This window comes from Schistosoma haematobium, chromosome 3, assembly GCF_000699445.3.
Source record: "Schistosoma haematobium chromosome 3, whole genome shotgun sequence".
NCBI classification, from domain to species: Eukaryota; Metazoa; Platyhelminthes; class Trematoda; order Strigeidida; family Schistosomatidae; genus Schistosoma; species Schistosoma haematobium.
Genome location: NC_067198.1, coordinates 38,353,348 through 38,378,297, shown reverse-complemented (window position 1 = coordinate 38,378,297; position 24,950 = coordinate 38,353,348). Strand labels below are relative to the sequence as shown.

Below are 24,950 nucleotides of genomic sequence, written 5' to 3'. Positions count from 1 at the left end.
GAGCTACTCATTGTTTTTCAATCCCATTTTAAAAACTATGCTTGGTATTGTCATGAGATACGTTTGGAAAGCGTTTGTTATGTAACACGAATATGACCTACTCCACAACAGTAAATTCACTTAGAGATGTATATAGATATGGCCTAATGTGAAAGTTTATTCTTAACACATCCACGAATTTTAAGCATTAGGATATGGAGTTTGTAGAATTTCACTGAAATCCTGAACCGATGTAATTCAGACCACCATTGAAAACATACAAGCACTATACAATCGTTTCGGCCTAATATGTGACTAACCTTGAGGCGCACATCTACGACCATGCAACCACAAATCGAAACCATCACCTTCGGTCTCGAGTACAAACATTTAACCTTCAGATCACTGAGTCGTCATCCACCATTATCGATGTCTAACTCCAAACAATCCACAATATTGAGTAACCATCATTTATTGTCTTCAGTGGGCACCTGCCTCACACTCGAGAAGGTTTAACTCCACTGGTCACTCATTCTCACTAGATATCTGGGGGTTTCCTCCAGATGTTAGTCACTAGCGAGCTAATGATAATTTTTGGCGTGAAAAATATAATACATGTAATACATAAAGGTAGTACTGAATTTGTGCATATGATGATTTCTCGGTTGATGCATTATTTGTTATATTATTAGTTACGTAATTCAGAAATTATTAAGAACTGATAATGAAAACATTACATGTAAATTTTAATTTACCAAGCCGTATGCACCGAACTGTCAAGTCGAAAAGACAATATACTGATTAAGAAATGAAATTTGAAACTTCTATATCCATTTAATACAGGACAGGATTTAAAAATTACACACCTAAATACTGGTAATGAAGAAACAAAATGAATATTTGCTACAATTCTGACAAGTATTCTTAGTTTATGAAGTTAAAGATATTCAACAGAAGAGAAGAATTTTGAAAATAAGATAAAATGGTGAGACTATAATTTATGAACGACCTTGGAGCAACGCTAAAGTGACCCTGAGAGTGTACAGCTAGTAACTAGGACCAAATGAAGGTTATAAACCAATGTGAGGAATTAGAATTATGATTTAAAGTTTGTGGTTAAGGTTAGGAATCAGATGTCGGGTATTCATCACAAACTGACATCAACTATAATGCCCAAAACTCTATTTAGCCAAATGGATGATTGAATTTCCGAGACCTATTATCTTATACCTGATTGGTTCGTCCATAAATTATAGTCTCGCCGAAGTTAGAGAGAATGATCTGAATTAGATAAGAACTTTCGTCTAAATTTGATCGAATAGTTTTAGAGTATTTGGCTGCCGAGTTGATGTGGAACATTAAAGAGGAGGAATGTATTTGTAAAATTTCAGCGAATGAATTTGAAGTAAATATTTCCTTGAGAAAACTTGAACCAGATTGCCAGACGAAACGTTAGATGTACTTCAAATTCATCCGGCTGAGATTTTACAAATACATTCTTTCTCTTTAAGATTTGAATTAGTTTTCATATAACTCTTAAATTTGATGTATTTGTCATTGAAATACATGTAGTACACTCTGATAACAGTAAAATTTGTTATTCATATTATTATTATTATTCATTGACAGGTTCCATATGATGCTATCCAGTATATGACTGGTGAATGTAACTATGGTGGTCGAGTAACAGATGAACGTGACCGTAGATGTTTAATGACAATATTATTAGATTTCTTATGTCAAAATGTTGTAAGTGATCCACACTATAAATTTTCTCCAAGTGGTTTGTATTATGCTCCACCCAAAATGGAATATAATGAATATTTGGAATTTATTAAAGTAAGTCAAATGAAATGTGTTTTATTACATTTATACTGTGTATATAATTTATAAACTGAACAAACCGAATTATGAATGGAAACTCTAACGGTAGTAATTGAGTATTTTAATAATCTTACTGTGCTCAATAATTGTAAGATTTTCAATAAATTTTGATCTAAGAAGTTAAACCTGAAGTGCGAGTCAAATAATCTTGAGATGAACTCCTCGCTGAGGTAAAATAATTTAAGCTGTTTCACGTTCTACACAGTTGATTAATAAAGGTACACATTCATATGTTACAAAATGACATACTTAAGTTCCAAACAACTTTATTTAGCGTAAGATTACAAATTTTATCTTTTGGCTATTCACCTTAGAAGATAGACTGTTGACAACATAGAATAATTCTGTCAGTATCTTTTGCATTGTTTCGAATTACTGAAATGCTGTTTACTACATGTTATTTACTTACGCCTGTTACCACTCGTCGAGGAGCATAGACTGCCCATCAGCATTATCTACCCAACCTTGTCGTGGGCAATACTTTGCAGTTTTTTCCTGATGCTATTCATCCTTTTCATGTATGCTTCCAGTTTTCGATGCAGTGTGTTCTTTGGTCTTTCTCTTTCCCATTTCCCTTCAGGATTCCAAGTTAGGGCTTGCATCGTGATGCCGTTTGATGATTTCCTCAATGTGCGTCCTATCTTCTTTCATCTTTTCATAATTTCCTCTTCAGCTGCAAGCTAGTTTGTTCTCTGTCCTGGAAGTTGAAGGAAGTAATATGACGCCTTATGGTAAAAGTCGATATTCTTCGGGAGCCACAAGGCCGATGACAATTTGAAGTATATTTTGAGAAGGAATATTAATATCTTTTTCAGTTTCATTTAAAACTAATCAGCCATACTTAATTGATTTATTTGATATGTATGTTTGAGGAATCCACTTAACACTAATAACGACAACTAGCGTCATATAGTCTACCCCATATGATTGGCTTAATTATATTGATCATTACATTGCGTAGTCACTAGTCTAAGTGACTCGACACAGAGACGCATGCTTGATATCTAGACAGCTTGAATAGTGCAATGTTAATGGCTCCTAATGAAGAAGTGTGATGAAATTATTATTTCTGCATAAGTCTCTCAAGTTATCAGGCACAACTTTTTGATGAGTATCGACAAGGAAGAAACTTAGGTTCAGAGAACCATCCACGTTTTCGTTAATTAAGTAACACCGTTATATATAGACATTAAAAAGAAGAATATATTTGTAAAATCTCAGCGAATGAATTTTAAGTAAATCCAACGTTTCGTCTGGCAATCTGGTCCAAGCTTTTTCAAGGAAAATATAATCAAACAACAAAATTATCGAATATAAATAGGTACAAGGTTCTTCGGTTTACTGTATACTGAATAAGTCATCCAATCAACGTGAAGGATTTTTATAAATAGGTATTTGTATTAATGTGTAAGAGACATGTTTATATGAAAATAATAAAGGTCAAACAATTAAAACTTCATTTGAAAATAACTAAGGGGAAAGAAAGAATAAGAAATTGTCGTGTTATCCTAGGCCATAGAATGACTTAAGGATTACAAAGTAAATTCAAGGTTATAACAAACTTGTTTTTGTACACATAAGGACAAGGTATGTGTTATGGAACCAAAAGGGTGTTAAGACAACATATACATTCCTCTTTTATTTTGTTTATTTATCTTATTTATCTTCATTTAATGCAGGCTGTGGCATTTTTGATTCATTTCATATATAAAAATGATCTGTTTTCTTAATATACACAGACCGTAGTCAATATTTAGTTGAATGAAATTTCTTCTCACATCACTTGCGTATAAACACATTCTGCTGTCTTAACACGTTTTTGCTTCAATAACACATACCTTGTCCTTATGTGTACAAAAACAAGTTTGTTATAACCTTGAATTTACTTTGTAATCCTTAAGTCATTCTATGGCCTTGGATAACACGACAATTTTTCTTATTCTTTCTTTCCCCTTGGTTATTTTCAAATGAACTTTTAATTCACTTGATATTGTTTTTACTTGAATCTTCCCATTGATGTTTTAGGACTGAAATTGATCAGTCTCTTATTGGCATATGTGCATACTGTGTGTATGCCTCGATATTGCCTTAATTTACAAGCATTATAAGCAAAGATGGATAGTGGGTAGCAGTGGAATCCTGGACGCGCGTTTCGTCCTGTTTGGGACTCGTCAGCTGGATGTACCTGCATCTCAGAGTTGATGTTCACTCTGGGACTCGAACTCAGTACCGTTCGCTTCAAACGCCATCGCGTTATTCAGTCCTAAAAACATCAGTGGGAAGATTCAAGTAAAGCAATATCAAGTGAATTAAACTTCAACTCATTGCACAAGCAAGTGGCTATCAGGACTCAGTAGCTAAGTGGATAACGCGATGGCGTTTGAAGCGAACGGTACTGAGTTCGAGTCCCAGAGTGAACATCAACTCTGAGATGCAGGTACATCCAGATGACGAGTCCCAAACAGGACGAAACGCGCGTCCTGCATTCCACTGCTGGCCACTATCCATCTTTGCTTGAACTTTTAATTGTTTGACCTTTATTATTTTCATATAAACATGTCTCTTACACATTAATACAAATACCTATTTATAAAAAATCCTTCACGTTGATTGGATGACTTATTCAGTATACAGTAAACCGAAGAACCTTGTACCTATTTATATTCGATAATTTTGTTGTTTGATTATATTTTCCTTGAAAAAGCTTGGACCAGATTGCCAGACGAAACGTTGGATTTACTTAAAATTCATTCGCTGAGATTTTACAAATATATTCTTCTTTTTAATGTCTCAAATTAACTCGGCGCCCAAATATTGTGAAACTATTCGTTCAAACTTAGACGAAAGTTCTTATTTGCCGTTATTTATAGATCTTTATTGATTGCAATTGTAATAAAATAAGTTTTGCAATTATAATTGTTTAAAATCAGTTACATATGTTACCAGCGTTTGAACAAAGAGTACTAGTTTCCAAGCCCAAATGTCTACAGAACTGAGTGCAGATAGTGGATATCATCAAAGAAAATCAGTCTTTCATTTTGTTGTATAGTAGATTATAGGTTTCCATTTTATTGATGAAACAACTAGTATAAAGCAATGTTTAAATAAACTTAATGATATATGATTTATTTATTACATTTAGGGTTTGCCCGCTATACAAGCTCCTGAAGTGTTTGGAATGCATGGAAATGTTGATATCACACGGGAGTTGAGTGAAACACGCACATTGTTTGATTCAATTCTATTAACTGTTGGTCAGACATCATCGGAAGTGGGTGGATTTACGGATTCACGAATTGATGCAATAGCTAATGATATCCTGGGTAAATTACCAAACGCCTTTGATATATCTGAAGCATATAAAAAATATCCAGTCAAGTATGAAGAAAGTATGAATACTGTTCTTGTACAAGAAATGGAACGTTTTAATAAGTTAGTTGAAGCAAATATGAATTTAGTTCATCCATTGATGTTACTACTTTCTTTAATTTATTTCATTAATTCTTGATAGCAATTGATCATCTCCAATCAACTCAAATTGAATTCAATTCGTATCCATTAGTTCTCGTAGTCTTTTTGATGGAGTTACATTCTCTTACCTGAATAATTATATTCGTGATCCCCTCATTGTTGTTCTGCACAATATCATCACCACTAAATTCGTGTAGAAGTGAACTATGACTGATAGCTTGTAATGTCGATATTGATGTTTACTGGTTGTTCATCCATATTTATGACGATTGTCTCTCCCTTTGATCTGAATCTTGATACTAAATTTGTCCTTGATTTTTCTAATTGTTTGGCGAACTGAGTCGATTTTTATATGTTTGCTGATTACTGACTTATATAAGTGACCAGCTTCTAAAAATTCTGTGATGTTTGTATTTCTTCTGGTCAAAATCCCAACAGTTTTCCTATCGAATAGTTTTTGCTATGAACTCAATCTAAAAAATCAATATTAGATGTTCGGAATTCCTGTTTGTTTTACTTTGTGACGACTCATCCATACAACGGTTGCATAGAGTTCTATTCGTTCCTCCTCTAGGTTATATAAATTTTCGATTAAAATAATCATTAAAACATAAACTGATCAGGAAACCACTTGAGTAACTCAATAATTCGGTCAACACAGTGACAAGGTTGAACATAAGTAGTACTGAAAGCAACTCCTATTGACTGATCTTTTTACAGCAGAATCCTTTTCTATCTTTAAATGGATTTCGAGATGAGAAATGAAATATTTGAATACTTCACCACAGTCTTCACACTACTCGTAAACTACAGTTGTTTCAAATTGTTTGGATACTTTCGGGTATTCGTGGATAACATAGACATCGCTTAACCTAGATTATCACTCAGAATGTTAGGGAAACAGTAGATAATGCTAACCATATATGAAAAACGGTCAAATCCACACTATAAAGTCATTAAATTATATTTCAGCTTTCCTTCAAACTGTATTTACAGAGTTTTAAAACAAACCTGCTGAAGCTTGTGAAATGCTAATACAATAAGATATTCTCAGAAATCATTATTTTATTGTCAACTTACGATATAATCTTGACTAACATATAATAGTTTTTAGAAAAAATTATGTGAGTTGAATTATTGAAATGGTCCAAATAATGGATTATTAACCGTTTCTATTACCAATATGATGATACGAACAAAAGCAGCAGAACGTGGGTAACCATCTTGAATATTTGGGCTACCTGATCCTGCCATTTAGATATTTCAACAAGTGATTTGTTTGTTTTAACACATCATTATATCTATTATACTCATAACCTCTTCGGGTGAGTTCGTAAAACGTTTATGGCCTATCTCTGTACAAATTACATAAAGTACAATTAAAGATATAGTAGTGGCTGGAAATATGCGTGGAAAATTATGAATATTATTCAAAAGTCGACTCCTAAACTGCTGACATCTACCTGGCGATCACTCAATATTTGTCGTCAGGATCGATTAAAAATTAAGAAACGGAAACTTGTTGAAATACTTCGTGCTGAGAATTCTATATTGTACCAAAAATACAATACTGAGTAAAGCATAATAATAATAATAAGTATCATAGCTTCTGTAACTCACTGAGAAAATAATTTTAAATTCCTCTCAAATATGCCTTCGATAAGTAGTCGTCCTTCTTAGGTGATGAAAATTACTGACATTAAAGTAGATGAGATAAGCACCAAAAAATATATATATTTATCCATAAAGTAACTATTATTGATTATGCATTATTACATTTTAGCGACTACTACAGACGTCTGTAACAAACAACATCCCACAAGATTTTATCTTTGCTAGTTTTCACATTACTAAACCACAAAAAAAGAATAAGCAGAAGATATAAAATGTTGAATAAATTCACATTCATAGGAAAATTTGAAAAAAGACATTTGTCGGTATGTTTCTCATATCTGCAATTCCCAATGATTATGTCACTCAAAAAAAGAACATTAAAAGTAGGTTTCATCTATGCAACAAGATATCTGGAACAAGAAGCTATAATTAACTCGTTACAACACAGTGGACTTTATGTAATATACTTTCCAGGAAATATGAGTATAATACACACAATCGATACAATTTCTCTCTCTCTCTATATATATATATATATATATATATATATATATATATATATATATATATATGGCCGTATTATTTACTAACTGTTGTTACTTCCAGTGTCATATAGGCCGCCGGCCAGCATTCCCCAACCCACTCTGTAATGGGCTTTCCTTTCTAATTCTATCAAATTGTTGTTCATTCTTCTCATGCATGTCTCCATTTATCAGTGTAATGTGTTATTCAATCTTCCGGCTCCCCTTTGTTTAGCCTTGCGGATTCCGTGTGAGGGAATGCCTTGTGACGCAGTTCGGTGCTTTCCTAAATGTGTGTCGTATCCACATCCAGTACTTCTTCCTGATTTCTTCCTCAGTTGGAATCTGGTTTGTTCTCTCCCAAATTTGGTTGTTGCTAATAGTATCCGGCCAACGAATCACAAGTATTTTGCATAGACAACTGTTAATAAACACTTGTATCTTCTGAATGATGGCTATCGTAGTTCTCCAGGTTTCCACCCACTACAGTAGAACTGTCTTGACATTTGTATTAAAAATTCTGACCTTGGTGTTGGTTGATAGTTGTTTTGAATTCCAGATGTTCTTCACTTGTAGATATACTGCTCTTGCTTTGCCGATCCGCGATTTCACATCTTCATCAGATCCACTGTGTTCATCAATGATGCTGTCCAGATATGTAAAGGTTTTTACATCCTCCAAATGTTCTCCGTGAAGTGTGATTGGATTGTTGGATGTTGTGTTGTATCGGAGAATCTTGCTTTTCGCTTTGTGCATGTTTGGACCTACTGTTGCTGAATCTGCTGCAACACTGTTTTCTCTTGCATTTGTTGTTGCGTGTGAGATAGAATAGCTAAGTCTTCTGCAAAGTCTAGTTCGTCCAGCTGCATCCTAGCTATCCACTGTATCCCATTCTTCCCCATAATTTTGTTGTGTTGCTTACCATGAATATCATTGTTTTTTTAAAATAAGCAAAAATGTAACCAAGTTATACTTGATTAATGAAATAATCACAAAAATCTATGTTATCCTTCAGAAATATACCTTCATGATAAAGAAGTATGTCAATAAATTTCTGCATATAAATTAGACAGTATCGACATTAGTTTGCATATATTGTTTTTTTTCTATAATCTTGGTTGGAAACAATATATTCTTCAGTAAAATTATATTCGTCTCAATGTAATTTATCTTGACGTAAATAAACTAATTAGAATAATGCTAATTATCTATTCATGTTATCCGCCACTGAATTTTAAGTTGTTTATTGATATCAACTGGTCAGTCTTAAGTGATCACAAATGCTTAATACCTAGAAATTTATTTATTTGAGTGAAAGTGTAAACCTAGGAGATCTATCCCTGGATGCTGATGATGATGATGTTGATGAGGACGATGATATTATCTAGTTCAGCACTTTAAAATATCATTAGAACAGTAGAAGTGTCTATACGAATATTCGTCAATAATAGAACGAATAGTTTGACAAAAATTGGACGCCAAGTATAGAGAAGTTATTATATGTGAAAATTATATTCTGAAATAATCTCAGTGGTTGAAATTTAAAATAAGTCCAACGTTTCGTTCAACAAACTTCTCTGAACTTCTTCAATTATGATTGGATTAGCACAGTATAGATTTGATCTGATTTGATTGTTAAATGCTATATATTTCTTTGATGATTTTGATATTGATTATTACTCTGAAGAAGTACAGATAAGTTTGTTGGATGAAACGTTGGAATTATTTTAAATTTCAATTGCTGAGATTATCTCAAATATAATTTTCACATATAGTAGAAGTGTCTGTTACCAATATGAAATAGATCCTAGTTTTCGCCTTACTACACTTTTCTGTTGTTTTTGATCAACCTTGATTATTAATAAATTCTCATACTTTACTGTTTCTAATAACTTGTAATGAGGTATTTTAATGCTTAGATTTTCAATGAAAAGGAAATCTGTTTTAATTTATTGTGATTCTTCTGGTTTTATAATATGAATGGTAAGCAATCAATATTGTCATTATTTTCCTCACAAGACTTAATTTTTCAGTCGTAATATCAATTCTAATGTTTGTTGAGTGAATTAACACCACTTGGAAGTGTTGTTTACATATATCTCACTCAATGAGTTGAGAAATTGGTTCTTTTAATTATTTACTACTTCATATGAGATAGGTCTCATTAGGACTACCTTTGATACATGACATCTCTTGGTTTGAATAGTGTTCTCCTAGTACTATGAAATGTAGTTAAAATGATGAATTAAGATATGCAAATTTTCTAAATTGAAAGTTAGACAAAATATCAGACGGACATAATTCTGTATTTAGCTAATAAAACCTTTCAAATTAATCTTTTCTTGACTTCTTATCTACTTTTGAAATCTCTACTTCAAATACAGGAAAGTTTTGATTTCCCGCTTAATGAAACGCTGATAAGTATTCATTTTCTTCATGATAAAGGAAAATTACATGCTTATACGGATATGGGATTAATCACCTGAATTATTTTTGGGTAGACTTATAGAGTTGAGAAGGAAATTGTTTGATTTATCTGAAACTCTTAGTGAATAGATATCATAAAACAAAAGTATTTGATTGACAAAGAGCGTAGTTTCATGTTACAAGAAGACAAGCTTATTTATAAAGTATTTAGCAAGTTTAATTGACTCGATTAAAACGTGTATAGTAATACTATGAGAATTGTATAGAAACTTCACTGACATATTATTAGATTAGTATCCTTCCGGTCATATTAGATCTTTCTGTTATATTGATAATAATCAAATGTACCGACACCTCAGAAAGTTATTATGAAATCAAATCATTCTTAAATGGATAAAAGTATTACACATAACAACCGAAATGTAACTAAAAACACTCCAAGATATTTAACTTTTTAATTTTTAATTTGTAGTTTAACAACAATTATCAAATCAACATTGAATGATCTTAGAAAAGCAATCAAAGGTCTTGCAATTATGTCTGATAGTTTAGAATCCTTAGCAACTGCTTTGTCTATTGGAAAGTTACCAGCTATATGGGCACATCGATCATATCCAAGTTTAAAGCCGCTTGGATCATATATCAGTGATCTTATTGCAAGGTTAAACTTCTTTCAAGTATGTTTATGTAGTATTTATATTAAGTGTAATATTTAGCAATTATCATTTATAGGTATTTGAATATTTCTTTATTATAGTCAGACATATTTCGTCATTTAAAAAATGTTCATTATTTAAAAACCCCACATATATGACTAAATAAAACTGTTTTCCCATTATAGTGTTATGGAGATTGTTGAACATGAAGCTTTACATCATGGGTAGAATGATCAAATAACTATTGTAAACTAGGAAGCACTAAACCAATACCTATTTCCAGTTAGACTTTTATCAGGATTAACTCTAATTTGCATTAATATTTGTATACAAATATAAAAAAATTTAAAAAATCATTATAGAGAATTTATGTGATGGTGGAAAAGATTTGTAGCTCAGGTGGATGGTTTCGATGGAGTTTTGTTCTCTGAATTGGATGGTTTGGTCGTGGAGCTTTCATCGTTCTTCTGAACGACATCATCAGCACAAACTTCAGATAGGAGTGAAGTGTTCGAATTTCTCCATATACATTTCACAGCTTGTTCTGTACACCTCGACGTTGATTGGTTCTTATTGCGGACACTCATTCGATTGGAAAAATATGGAAATCTTAGACAGAGGAAATTCCAAAAACACCAGAGTATTTTTAGAAGCCTGGCACTCAGGTCAATCAGCAATCAATAAGCACATTGATATCGATCCAATTTATCAACCAATCAGGAAAATATAGGAACAAATATCAAACCAATGGGGGACACAACCAAAACAAAGAAGTAAACAATGACAAATTTAAAGTCAATAAGAACCAATCAACGTCGAGGTGTACAGAACAAGCTGTGAACTACATGTGGAGAAATTCGAACACTTCATTTCTATCTGAAGTTTGTGCTGATGATGTCGTTCAGAAGAACGATGAAAGCTCCACGACCAAACCATCCAGCTCAGAGAACAAAACTCCATCAAAAGAGAATTTATGTGTCGGTTATAGTAATCGAATAGATTACATAACTAATCGTAACAAGTAAAATTGATTAAAAACTACGCAATAAGAAGAATACGATTATATATATATGAGAAGTATGTAGAGATCATCTATTTAGGTCTTCTTTAGTCGTAGAATATATTCAGATCTGCTTTTCTACACAACGACTCGGGTTTTTCTGACATGAATCATTATAACTTTATGAGAAAAAGGCATGATCAAATTGTATTGAGAAAATTGAAATTGAATAGATAAATTACGTTGAATGATTTGATTTGATCTACAATTTGATTAAAACTGACTAGCTATCATAAAAGGAAGTCGTGTATTGACTTTTTAAGAGCCTTATAAACCAGGCTAGGAGATGCTCAATAGCTTATTGATTAAATTATTTGACACAACTTACATATTAATGTAAGAAACATTTATTTTTACTATTATAGCTAATCTATCATGCAGAACATCATTAACAGTATCTCCATAGAATTGTGATTTAAGGAAGTGACAGTTCTTGCTGACAATTTATATACTAAGCTTTTTTTTCTTCATTATATACAAAATCTTTTATAAGTTTAAATTTATTTTAGTTTATAGATTAGATCATGAAATTACATCAGATAAAGTATACATATATTAAAAAGTAGTTTCAGAAGGGTTTTCTGTTAAAATGTATTATTGATAGCGGTCATGCTGTAGATAAATCGAAATCATTTCGAATGATCTATTGTATACCTCCATCATTTCCCAACGGAGTTCGTTCCCACCTCCTACATATAGCTGAAGCCATGGGAATTCGTACATATAACCTCAATTTATGTGTACAGAAGAAATTCGTAACCCCCCTATCCCTTCCATGGACAGTTATAACTTAACAAACGATTATTTTTTAAATTCCTATGATTATCATTGTTTATTTATTTTATTCTATTTTTTTTATCATTAACCTTATTTTCACATCCATTATTTGTTTGTCATTTTCCACCTCTTGCCGTTTGTATTCTTTACTATCTAATTATTTACTTACTTCTTATTACATAATGGTTTTAATGTTTTATGATGACTATTCCCAGTCTGTTTACCCACTTTTGACCTCCTATTTCGAATGTTTAACTATTGATGACTTTTGTTATCGTATTTTATTATTCTTACTACTATCAGTACACTTGTCTTCCTATTATCAACATGAATTTTACCTATTATGCGTGGTAACTTTATTTCATTGTGATTATTGACCCACATTGCCTTGATTGGTTTAACATTTTCGTATATATATTCATATATATTAGAGTAAAGCCTGATGACGATCTAATTGAAAACAATTGTTCGCTTATATGTGTTGTTCTAATAAGCATATTTCATCATTATCCCTTACTAAGGATAGTTTATGTTCATTTGAAAGAAAGAAATCTTCAGTTAGATGGCTTTTAAAAATTAGGAAACATACTGAAAATATATTCAGTAAAATTTTCCATGAACAAAATAAATAGTTCACTGTGATTCACTTTACTTATAAACTTTAAGCCTATATATATATAGTATTCATAATGGTTATTATCTTTACTGAAGGTAATGATTTCTGTCTATTTCCAAATAAATTTTGAATAAATACATAAAGACAACATAATGTTTAACGGAAATTTTCGCGGTAAATTCAATATACATAACTAAGATTTGATATAAATTGAACTAAAAACAGTAACTTTTAAATTCCTACCTTCATTTCACATCACCATCACTATGGGTGAAGTAACTTATCCTATAATACTATCCATAAAATACAAATTTCTCTTATCCTTTGCTCGCTGCATTGATGCTTACCTATCTATTGTAAAAGCGTTAATAATTTTAACACCTTTAAGTGTATCATTATTCCACAAGTGAGATTCTAGGAACGTTGAAAGTTTAGTTATTTTTATTACAGAATTCACTAAGTAAAATCATCTACCTGCTGTTACTTTACATCAATACCGACCGTGACAACTCTAACTAATTTGAATAATATCTAACATGAATAGTAGATTAGAAAATAAACTGACAGATGTACTATGGTTGACCTAACTAACCTATCCTAATAATCATTATCTTTTTTGTTCCATACTATCTGCTTCTGCTTTATTTTTTCTAGTTGCAGATGATTATAGTAAATTCATTAAAGCGCAGGAAATGACCTTAAATTCACTGTTCATAAATCAACACGACATCCACTCAAGAGTAATCGAAAATTCCCGGCTGATACATTTCATTACTGTAAACATGTACTAAATGTACTACCTGAAGAATTTTTGATCTAGTAAACTGAAAAGAATCTTATATCACATGTTTGTTCTCTACATTTAATGTTACTATGTATATCAAGGTGATCATGTTTATAAACTGGCGTGGATTTTGTAATTATTATTTTCAGAATATTACTCACTTACTTACGTCTCTTACTCCCAATGAAGCATAGGCCACTGACCAGTATTCTCCAACCCACTCTCCACTGGGCCTTCCTGTCTAGTTCCATCCAATTGTTGTTCATTCTTCTTATATCTGTCTCTATTTATCAGTGTAATGTGTTATTCGATCTTCCGACTCTCCTTTGTTTAGCCTTGAGGATCCCAATTGAGAGCTTGCCTTGTGATGCAGTTTAGTGCTTTTCTCAATGTGTGTCCTATCCACATCTAGCGGTTCTTCCTGATTTCTTCCTCTACTGGAATCTGGTTTGTTCTCTCCCACTATAGGTTGTTACTGATAATGTCTGGCCAACGTATCCGAAATATTTCGCGTAGACGGTTTTTAATAAACACTTGTATCTTCTGGATGATGGTTTTCGTAGTTCTTCAATACTAATAATAATAGTAATTATTATTATTATTATTATGAAATGGTGAAATATCAATAATTTCGAAAATTTCTCGAAACAACAAAAAATACCCACTTTATTTGATAACTAGAAATTTGTTCCAAAATTTTTGCTTCATTCCTTTCTGTCATAAATTTGAAATCTAATATCTTTCCATTTAAGATACCAAAAAAGAAAAAAAAAGAAAGAAAAGTTAGTGTAATAAAATAAAATGGATAATTTACTCACACTTTAAAATAAGCCACTATTCAAAGACACTATGGTAAATAATAATAATAATAATAATAATAATAATAATAATAATAATAAACATTCCAAGCCAGCTAAAATTCCATTCTAATCTATTCCAATTGTCTAGTTTCAAAGTAAGATACATTTTTATTTTTATTTTTTTTATTTTTTTTTGGTTTCATTTTCATTTTCCAATCAAATTTTCACATAAACTGATGATTGTTCTATTTTTTATATTTTTTTTGTTTTCCTTCAAACAACAACAACAATGAAAAAAAAATTACATTAAGGAATGGTTTATTCATGATAAACCATCAACTTATTGGGTATCTGGATTCTTTTACACAAGCATTTTTAACTGGAGTTTTACAAAATTATGCACGTCGAACAAAAATCCCCATTGATCTATTGGCTTTTGATTTTGAAGTAATTGATAGTTTGTCTTTATTGATATCATTGAATATGATTTTTATCTTTGAAGATAGTGTTCTTCCATAAACTTTATTTGAATATAGTTGATATGGTATCATGTTTCAATCGTTTGATGACGAGATTTCAACCACCATCTAAATCTCAATATATAGTGCCCGCAGTGTCGAGTCACCTAGACTGGTGGCCACATTGCAACTTAGTCGATAGCATTTGATCTGCACTAATAAGGACTAGACAAGCATGACATTGATCACCACCCAGTGATCAATCAATTGTGATAAATGCATTCGTTACAATGTAATGGTATATATATATATACCTGATTAGGAGGGAAACTATACTTTATATTTTAATGGTTTTCAACAACTCAGAACTTTTCACTTCGTTACTAAGACAATTAGTATATTATATAATACTTTGATGATCTTATTAGTCGTCTGGACGTAAATCGAATCATTTAATAATTTCGTTTTTAGCAAGATATACATTATTTCTCAACATTATCAGTAGTGTCTAATAGAGTTCAAAAGAAATCTCTTATACGTTAACAATCTTTTGTTTAACTTTTGTAAAGGCTATATGAATACTTTGTTATCTTGATATCTTGACAAATTACTGTATTTAAGTGTTGTTCAATATCCAACGACATTCAAATTGAGTAGAGTAAGAGTATGGTATAGGGATTATGTTAAAATAACAATTATGAATTTTCAGTCAGTTTTCAGCCAATCAGAAAGTAGATTTCGTAAACGAATAATCTAATGAAAAGTAGATATTACAAAATGTAGACAGAATTTACATAATTAATGGATCTTTTAAAGTCTTCTACTATTAAAACTATGCCTATAAAACAAAAAAAACGACATACAAACTGGCACTTATGCACATTGATTAACTATCTTATGAAACTCTTAGGAACACCATTTAGATTTTAATTATTCTTCACATTGCTCTTGGTTAGAAACGAATTGATATCAAGTTTGGTTAAAAATACTTTATAGTCACATGATTGAATGAATTCTCACTGATTGAAATCATGAGTCAATTGAAGCTAGACCACCATGGAAAACCTGGAAGCACTGGACGGCCGTTTCGTCCTAGTATGGGACTCCTGAGCAGTACGCATCCACGATCCCGCATCCCGCGAGATTCGAACCTAGGACCTATTAGTCTCGCGCTAGGCACCGTACAGTGCTTCCAGGTTTTCCATGGTGGTCTATCTTCAGTTGACTCATGACTTCAACCAGTGAAATTTCTAAAATCCCCACAAAACCCCTTCTGAATGAATTCTGCCTAGAAATTTAAGTGACTCAGTATGATTAATTTATTCATAATACATAATGCTAATGAGTTAACATTTGTTATAGGGTTGAGAGTATACAGTTAAGATTTAAGATATTATCTATATGCCTACTATGTACAATATACATTGAAGAACCGAATATTTTATATATTTAACACCATAATTTGTCCTCCACATGATTTCTTTCATTTTAAACGCTTTGAATATTATGGGAAGATATTTCTAGCATCCGTTATTCGATATACATGAATTTTGGGCAAATATCCGTAAAGCTTTATTTTCGATTCTGATTCACTCGTCTTCATACTATACGATGAATAGGTCAATGTTTACTTTTACATATACTAAATATAATATATTATCCCGGCGGGAACCAGTCATAATCTGAACTCTGAAAAATTGATACTTTTTGGTATGATTTAATCAGGTTCGTCCAACACACAAAGAAACTAAAGATCCTCCTGATGGGGCATATATTCACGGCTTGTTTTTGGATGGATGTCGTTGGGACTATGACAGGTAATTCCTTTGCAATTATAATCAATTGTTATGATAGATGAAATATTTTTTATTTTGTGACAATCAATAAAACTTAAAGGTTTCATGTTTTTCTTACTGTATTACAAAACAAACTACTGACCAGTATACCGGTTCATTAATTGGTGGACGGATATATATTTTTTGAAACACTAGTGTTACCGTAAATTTCCGGTTATTAGTATGCTCTCAATCTTAAGTTTATGAATCTACTTTCGATAATTTTTTGCTTATTTGTATGAGATTTAATAATTTTGTAGATTGAAACTTAGTACAGTGAAACACAAATAACAGGGTTTGGGGTGAGACTATAATTTATGGACGACCTTTCAGAGACGCCAGATTGACCTTGAGAGTGTCCACTTAATAACTTGGATCAAATGAGGGTTATAAACCAATGTGAAGAATTGGAATTATGATTTACAGTTGATGATTAAGGTTAGAAATTAGATTTAGGATTTTCATAACAAACTGACATCAACTATAATGCCAAAACTGTATTTATCCGAATGAATGAGTGAATTTCGCACCAATAATCGAGATCAGTTATCACATACGTGATTGGTTCGTCCATAAATTATAGTCTCGCCGGGTATGGTTTTTTTAACTCTTGGGACAATTAAAATAAAGATGGTATCTCCGCCTTATAGAAACATAATTGCAATTCTTTTAGGTATATAAGCACTGAATTTATTTTTATCTTATTTATATATCATGGATATGAATTATTCAAAGAAAAGGTCTTGAATTCCATACGTTTTCTGTTAACTAAGGTGTTGATATGATTTTTCTGACATGATAGGATAGCAAAATAATAGTGTATAGACAAATATTTCTTGTGTCGATTTACAATGACTTTCGGCTAGGGTAATTTGTTGGAACCTCGTTCATTGTAACATTTGTATTCTCTGTATAGATTCATGTGACCTATATTCGTTGTGATTGTTTTTAAAGTGACTCTTTATTTCCCTCTATATATGCATTTTTAATATATGTGTTAATTTTAGTATGCAAATGATTGTATTTTGGTTTAGTGACAACATGATTCGGGTCTAGTTTAGGGAATTGTTTTCGAAGAGTCAGTCAGTCCTCAATGCACCGTTCTTTCGTGTTCTTATTTTACATAATGAAAATTGCATTGGTTCCAAAGTTTCAAAGGTTAAGAGGTTAAATCGAGGAGTTGGAGTGATTCCCGATTATTAAGTATAAGCAGTAAGAATGAGAATCCAACAGAGTCAATACATACATATTAATGACGATACTCTAGCCACAACATTTTCACCTTAAAATGTTTCATACCATGTAATTAATTTATCATTCTTTAATCTGGGCTGAATTTTCTCATCTGTTTTATATATTTTTTGAAGCATGGAACTTGGTGAGCAATATCCAAAAATATTAAATGAACCGATGTCAATTATCTGGTTGAAACCTATAATTCGCGAGGAACTTGAGGCATTATCAACCAAATTAATTAGATACAGTTGTCCAGTTTATAAAACAAGTGAACGTCGTGGTACACTTTCTACAACTGGACATTCAACCAATTTTGTTTTACCGATATTACTCCCAACAAGTGTTAATCCAAATCATTGGATAAAACGAGGAGCTGCTCTTTTGTGTCAGTTAGATGACTAAACGAATGTTTGTTTGTTTGTTTTTCATACAAAAACTAAATTTTTTTTAAACATGTCAGAAACTTAAAAGTACTGATGTATAACTAGTAATGAGTATTTTAATGCAAACTAATATTTACTTAAAAATAAATCTTCAATGAAATATTTACTTTGTTATTCATTGCATCAATAAAGGTTGGATTAAAGTGTATTAACAGATTATAGACATTAGTTATTGTTAGTGTCTGGACAATGGATCCGAAGTATTTTGAGTAGACAACTTTCGGAGTTCTCCAAGATTCTGCCCCATACAGTAGAACTTCCTTCACATTTGTATTGAAAATTATGACTTTGGTGTGGGTTAAGAGACAGTTGTTTTGAGTTCCAGATGTTCGTCAGTTGTAGATATGCTGCTCTTGCTTTGCCGATCCGCGCCTTCACATCTGCATCAGATCCACCATGTTGATCCATGATGCTGCCCACATATGTAAAGGCTTTTACACCTTCCAAATCTTCTCCGTCAATTGTGATTGGACTGTTGCATGTTGTGTTGTATCGGAAAATTTTGCTTTTCGCTTTGTGCATGTTGAAACCTACTGTTGCTGAGTCTGCTGCTACTTTGATCACGATTAAACTGACTGAAATTCATCAAAATTTGATAAATTAAAATCTGGTGCTTTTGGATATTATTACATTTCATGGGATATTAGGAAATTCCTATCTATTAGATTGATGATTTAAAATATTCCAAAAACAGCCTTCAATCTAATAAAGTAATTTTTTATTTCAATGGGGATGTTTTTATAATCTTTGCACATATTAATGTGAACTGATTTTCAACTATTTCCATGGTTGTGTTCAGAAAATTTATATGCAATATTGAGTAATATGAAATGAAATGAGTTCTTACAACTTTTCAATGGATGTCAGTCAGTCAGCAACACCGTAGAACTTCGTACGTACGTAGATCAGCTCGATTTGCCACACCACATTAGTACAGAGATACAATTGTCGATTCAAATCCCAATAGTGGTATAGGTGGTGAAACTATAAGCAGTAATCGGAAACATTAGGGTTTGAAGATGTTATTCAATGGATGTCAGTGGTTGTCAAATATATTTTTTTGAATAGTTCCTTTTGTTAATTATACTGACGATAAAAATATAAATATGGAGTAGAGATAAACTTACCTAACTACTAAACTAGTATGGTATAAATATCTGACAGATCCTAAAGGAAATATCTATAATTGCTCGAGCAATCAACTTAATGAAGACAGAAACCTGGCATTAATATTAGGACTGATTGTCCATAGTCTACACAAATTGTTTATACAGTAGATATAGTTTCAGTCAGTGAATTGAACAAATCATGTTAAAAACACTAGGAAGATACCACCAAACTTACTGAAAGACGAAACATTATTCATTACAAAACCAGATGAAAGAAATAAGAACTATCTGAATTCGCCATGAAAGATTAATTAATGAATGAAAATATTCTTATTCAATTTGATTTCTTTACTTTAAATTAAAAAGTCCATCAATTCAGAAATGTTTTATCGCTTGGGTAACTTTGATATTAATACAGTTTACCTGTTTTACTTCTCGTAAACTGTATTATTTACATGTATACAATTTTAAGTTGACTTCTAGATTATATCATATCATTAGTGAAAATATGATACAGTATTTTTCCCTATATACTTAGCGTGTATAGGGTTTTTGCAAGTACCAATACCATTTAATGATGATAATAATACACTCATCATTTTTCAAGTATCGAATAACGGATGCATTCATAAGTATAAAAGATTTTCAAGTTTTTTATACAATTTGATTGTTTTTTAGTAACTAAGTAACTTTCTTATCTAAATCTACCACATATTAACACAATGTCATTGACTTAGTTCGATCATTCAATCTAGTTTATAGAAAGATTTGTATTGAAAGCTTCAATCCTAAAACATGAATTATATTATAACTATCAAAATGGTATTAACATTTAAAAATTAGATTCAATTAATGCACTTGAATCAACAAATAATAAGTGTAAAGTAGTCAGTATTTCATTTCAATGTATTTTATCTGAACGATCGTAAGCATTAGTTTACACTATTTTTGTTGTTGTTGAGATTTTCCAGAAGTAATTTTGTATGTAACGGTTATATCCTGATGAGGATAATGAATAGTAACTGTTGGAATCTATTTCTGGACTAATACTATATGTATATTCTTATTGTATGATTGTTAAGTACCTAAGCTATTCATATTTACGTTCCACGATAAATCACTGTTCTCTAATTGGCGGTATCTTTACGTTATATATTAATAGGGCACAAGCTCCACAAGTTATAACAGTAACATTTTAATCTCACTTCTGGTAAATAAAAATTACCATGTTGTTCACATTTTGAGTAGATCTTTTACTCGTAGATTTCTAAGCTATTTTTATCTTGTTATTCAACATTTTATTGTAAAGTTGGTAAGGCTGTAATTTATGAACAACCTTTGAGCGTCTCCTAAGTGACCTGGAGAGTGTCTACCTATTTACTAGAACTAAATGGGGGTTATTAGGCAGTTTGACGAATAAGGATGATGATTCGCAGTTGATGGTTAGGATTAGGAATTAGATTTATGACTTTTCACCACGAACTGACATCAGCTAAAATGCTAAAACGCTATTTGGCCAAATGGATGAGTGAATTTCGCGTCAACATCCAAGACCTGTTATCTTAAATCTGATTGGTTCGTCCATAAATTATAGTCTCACCCCTAGATGCACTGGATGGCTGTTTCGTCCTATTGTGAGACTCCTCAGCACTGCGCATCTACGACCCCGCCCCGCGAAATTTTGAATCCAGGGCCTACCAATCTCTGCCATCCAGTGTTTTTAGGGGCGAGACTATAATTTATGGACGAACCAATAAAATTTAAGATAACAGGTCTTGAATTTTGGTGCGAAATTCACTCAGCCATTTGGCTAAATTGAGTTTTGGCATTATAGTTGATGTCAGTTCGTGATGAAAACCTTAAATCTAATTCCTAACCCCAACCATCAACAGTAAATCATAATTCTAATTCCTCACACAAGTTTATAACCCTCATTTGATCCAAGTTATTAAGTGGACACTCTCAATGTCAATCTGGTGTCTCTGAAAGGTCTTTCATAGATTATAGTCTCAGCAATTTATTTTATATTTTTCAATAAAACGTATATTCTAGTTCACAGTATTAAAGAGCCTGTCTTTATCAAAATCGATTTATAATAAAATCTATCATTTTTCAATAATCAATGAATATAAATCGATAAATAGTCTACGAAGATGATAATCTATAATTCTCTGATTGAATTAATTCAGTGAAACAAATATTTTTACCAATTAGACCATTAATTATTTAATTATTCATATTTATATAGCAACAATATGTTATAGTAACTATCCTGCAATCCATTTCGATTATGGTTAGTTTTGGTTAAGGCCTTTTATTAACTTAACGGATAATGTTATTAAAACAGTGACAATTTGTCCATTTCTTTGTACAGTTACGATCACTAGATCACATGGCAGACTTTACCTGAAATGTTGATCGCTTAAATATCACTCAGTGATTCATTCTCCTCCCCATGTATATATGTACTCAAATCTTATTATTAGTACTTGCTTTGCCTTGCTGCATTCTTATGCAATTCGACTATAAATTTGCCTATGTAATTGTTCGCACATACATACTGGCCTCTCTGATTCAAATACGCTTTATGTGCTTACAGATTTATGATCTGTGCTATTCACTAATAAACTGTAGTTGCTGCATCTCATTGCCTTCTGATTTCAAACATCGCTGAAGTTTATATAATAACGGTTACAAAGGTGATTGATTAACAAAGCAAAATCACTACAATATGAATTGTTAATTCATATTAATAGACGCTACACTTTATAAATTTTATTGTACAGTGATCAAGGTTAGGGAAAAATTTTAATTGATATCACTATCGACTTTCAGTTGTTCATTGGCATCATTATAGTATCAAATAATTAGTGAAAAACTTTGGAAACACTTCTATTTCCTAAATAAACAAAAAAGAAAAGTTTTTAATATATTCATGAGAATGTACATAACATCAAAGAACTTATTCTTGCTTAGGTTCTTACTATTAAAAAGAAAAGTACCAGTAATTCTGAAAAGAATCCAGAGAATAATAGAAATAATTCTCCAAGCAGAATAAACAGAATAATAAATTAACATCGCTTACTATCACTGAAATGACTTTTATCGACTTACCATAAATGATAATTAGTAGATTCTTACAACGTAAAGTTCCTAAACAATAATCGGCATTTTCACACTGAGCCTTATCTTTAAAATGGTATTATGGAATTTGATCAGAAAACAGTCATCATCTAATCACGACCGATCGAAAATACCAGTAAATAGCAATGTATGGTTGTAGAGATTACTTAGTATTCATTATCATGTGCTCACTAGTGACTAGCATCGAGAGGTATTTTTCGGAGTTCTGATGAGAAGTCGTAAATAGTACAACTCAACAATGTAAAATTTGAGACAGTCACACACCGAACACAATACAAAATCGTTACATAATATCATGGATTGGTTGAAGTTAGATACGAACACTGTCGGATTCCAACTCAATGGTCTACAGGTGAGGCATTCACGAGAAATCAGATGTCTTTTGTTAACATCCCATGTGTGGTATGGTGGATTTGCACTGATGAGGATTCCTATACTATAACGAAACTGGCGTCCAGTCCTACCATGTTCGCAGTCGTGGTCTAACATTGATCAGCTCATGATCGCAATAAAAGTCAATTACATTTATGTTAAAGGGGTTTTGCGGAGATTTTATTAAGTCCAATAGTTAAAATCATGAGTCGATTAAAGCTAGACCAATATGGAGAACCTGGAAGCACTAGACGACCGTTTCGTCCCATTGTGGGACGCCTCAGCAACGCGCATTCACGACACCGCCTCGCGGGATTCGAACCCACGACCTACTGGTCTCGTGCGCGAGCACTTAACCGCTAGACCACTCAGCGGCCATCCAACGGCGTTAATGTCTAAGTTCAATTAATCCACGAAATTGAGCGACACATCCACCATCGTCATCAGTGAGTTACTATCTCACAACTGACCCGGTTCAGTGCTTCCAGGTTTTCCATGGTGGTCTAGCTTTAATTGACTAAACTATTGGAATTAAATAAGTCAAATACGTGAATGAATTTTTGAATATGTATATTTTGTACATTCATTGATCTGGAAAGATAATCGGAGGAAAAAAGCGAAATGACATACAGTGGAGAAGGAGTGTAAGCCAACTTGATTTAACCATGCGTTAATCAATATTTATAGCCGAACAAAAATAACTTACAGACATGTGATGAATAGGATCAGGAATGTACACATATATACACTCATATAAAAATAGTCATTGTTGATAAGTAAATAATTAACAAGGTCAAAATGTGACTAAAGAAGAATGAATAAATTGGCCTATCCAAAAGTTACAATAAGTTAGATAAGCTTAACATAGTAACCGATATTACAATACAAAGTGATATATCAATCATTCATGAAATTCACCTTATTATTCATAAATATAAGAATTCATAATTAAGATATCGTATGAAAAACAATTTTAATTACCATGCACCATTTGTTACTTGGTATTATTAAATCAAATATAACCAATTAGTCAAAGATTTATAAAATAAAATATGCAACGAATATTTCACATAAACATTAAGTCTAGAAGAAGCATAACAGATAATTGAATTTAATGAAATAATGAATGTTTTTCAGTAAAACAAACATCTGGCCAAAAATTTAAAACATTTTGTAAATACAGAATATCATTTGATTGAAATATATTATATATTAACAATTGAGGTTTGTACTGTTACTACATACTAGACAAAACAATACAATAATAATAATAATAACAAAATTCAATTCAAATCCCATAAGATTGATCTTTTAACTTGGCTTTTGTGGTGTTGTATAAAAGTGTAAAAGGGCGTATACTAAAGTTTATTGAAGCCTTATCTATACGAAAATTCAAACCCCCTTTGTGTATTAAAAAAAAACCAGTTTGTTCTCACCTTAAACCTACCCTGGTAATATTGACTTATTATCCAGAGTGATTAGGTTTCAAATTGTGTTCACATTATTATTATTATTATTATTACTCTTATTATTATAAATTTCACAAGTTGAAATCATGAGTCAATTGAAGTCAGACGACCATGGAAAACCTGGAAGCACTGGACGGCCGTTTCGTCCTAGTATGGGACTCCTCAACAGTGCGCATCCACGATCCCGCACCCAGCAGGATTATCCTTGTCTCCTCTTACCCCATTTTCAGTCAAGTTGACTTTTTATTTTTATATATAAATGTTCATAACAAGTATATGTATGATCAGATTGTTC

General features: G+C 31.8%; 1 protein-coding gene across 1 annotated transcript in view; it reads left to right on the top strand.

The window, feature by feature from the left end:
* The window catches only part of DNAH3_2 (Dynein heavy chain 3, axonemal), a gene marked incomplete at both ends in the record, with an annotated part of 112,211 nt that extends 93,691 nt beyond the window's left edge, over positions 1–18,520 (top strand). Inside the window, 5 exons of the mRNA XM_051219062.1 lie at positions 1,609–1,818; positions 5,006–5,295; positions 10,369–10,573; positions 16,773–16,864; positions 18,250–18,520. Coding sequence (XP_051069830.1) covers positions 1,609–1,818; positions 5,006–5,295; positions 10,369–10,573; positions 16,773–16,864; positions 18,250–18,520 — 1,068 coding nt within the window. The remainder of the gene's footprint in view (positions 1–1,608; positions 1,819–5,005; positions 5,296–10,368; positions 10,574–16,772; positions 16,865–18,249) is intronic.
* Positions 18,521–24,950: the final 6,430 nt, after the last annotated feature.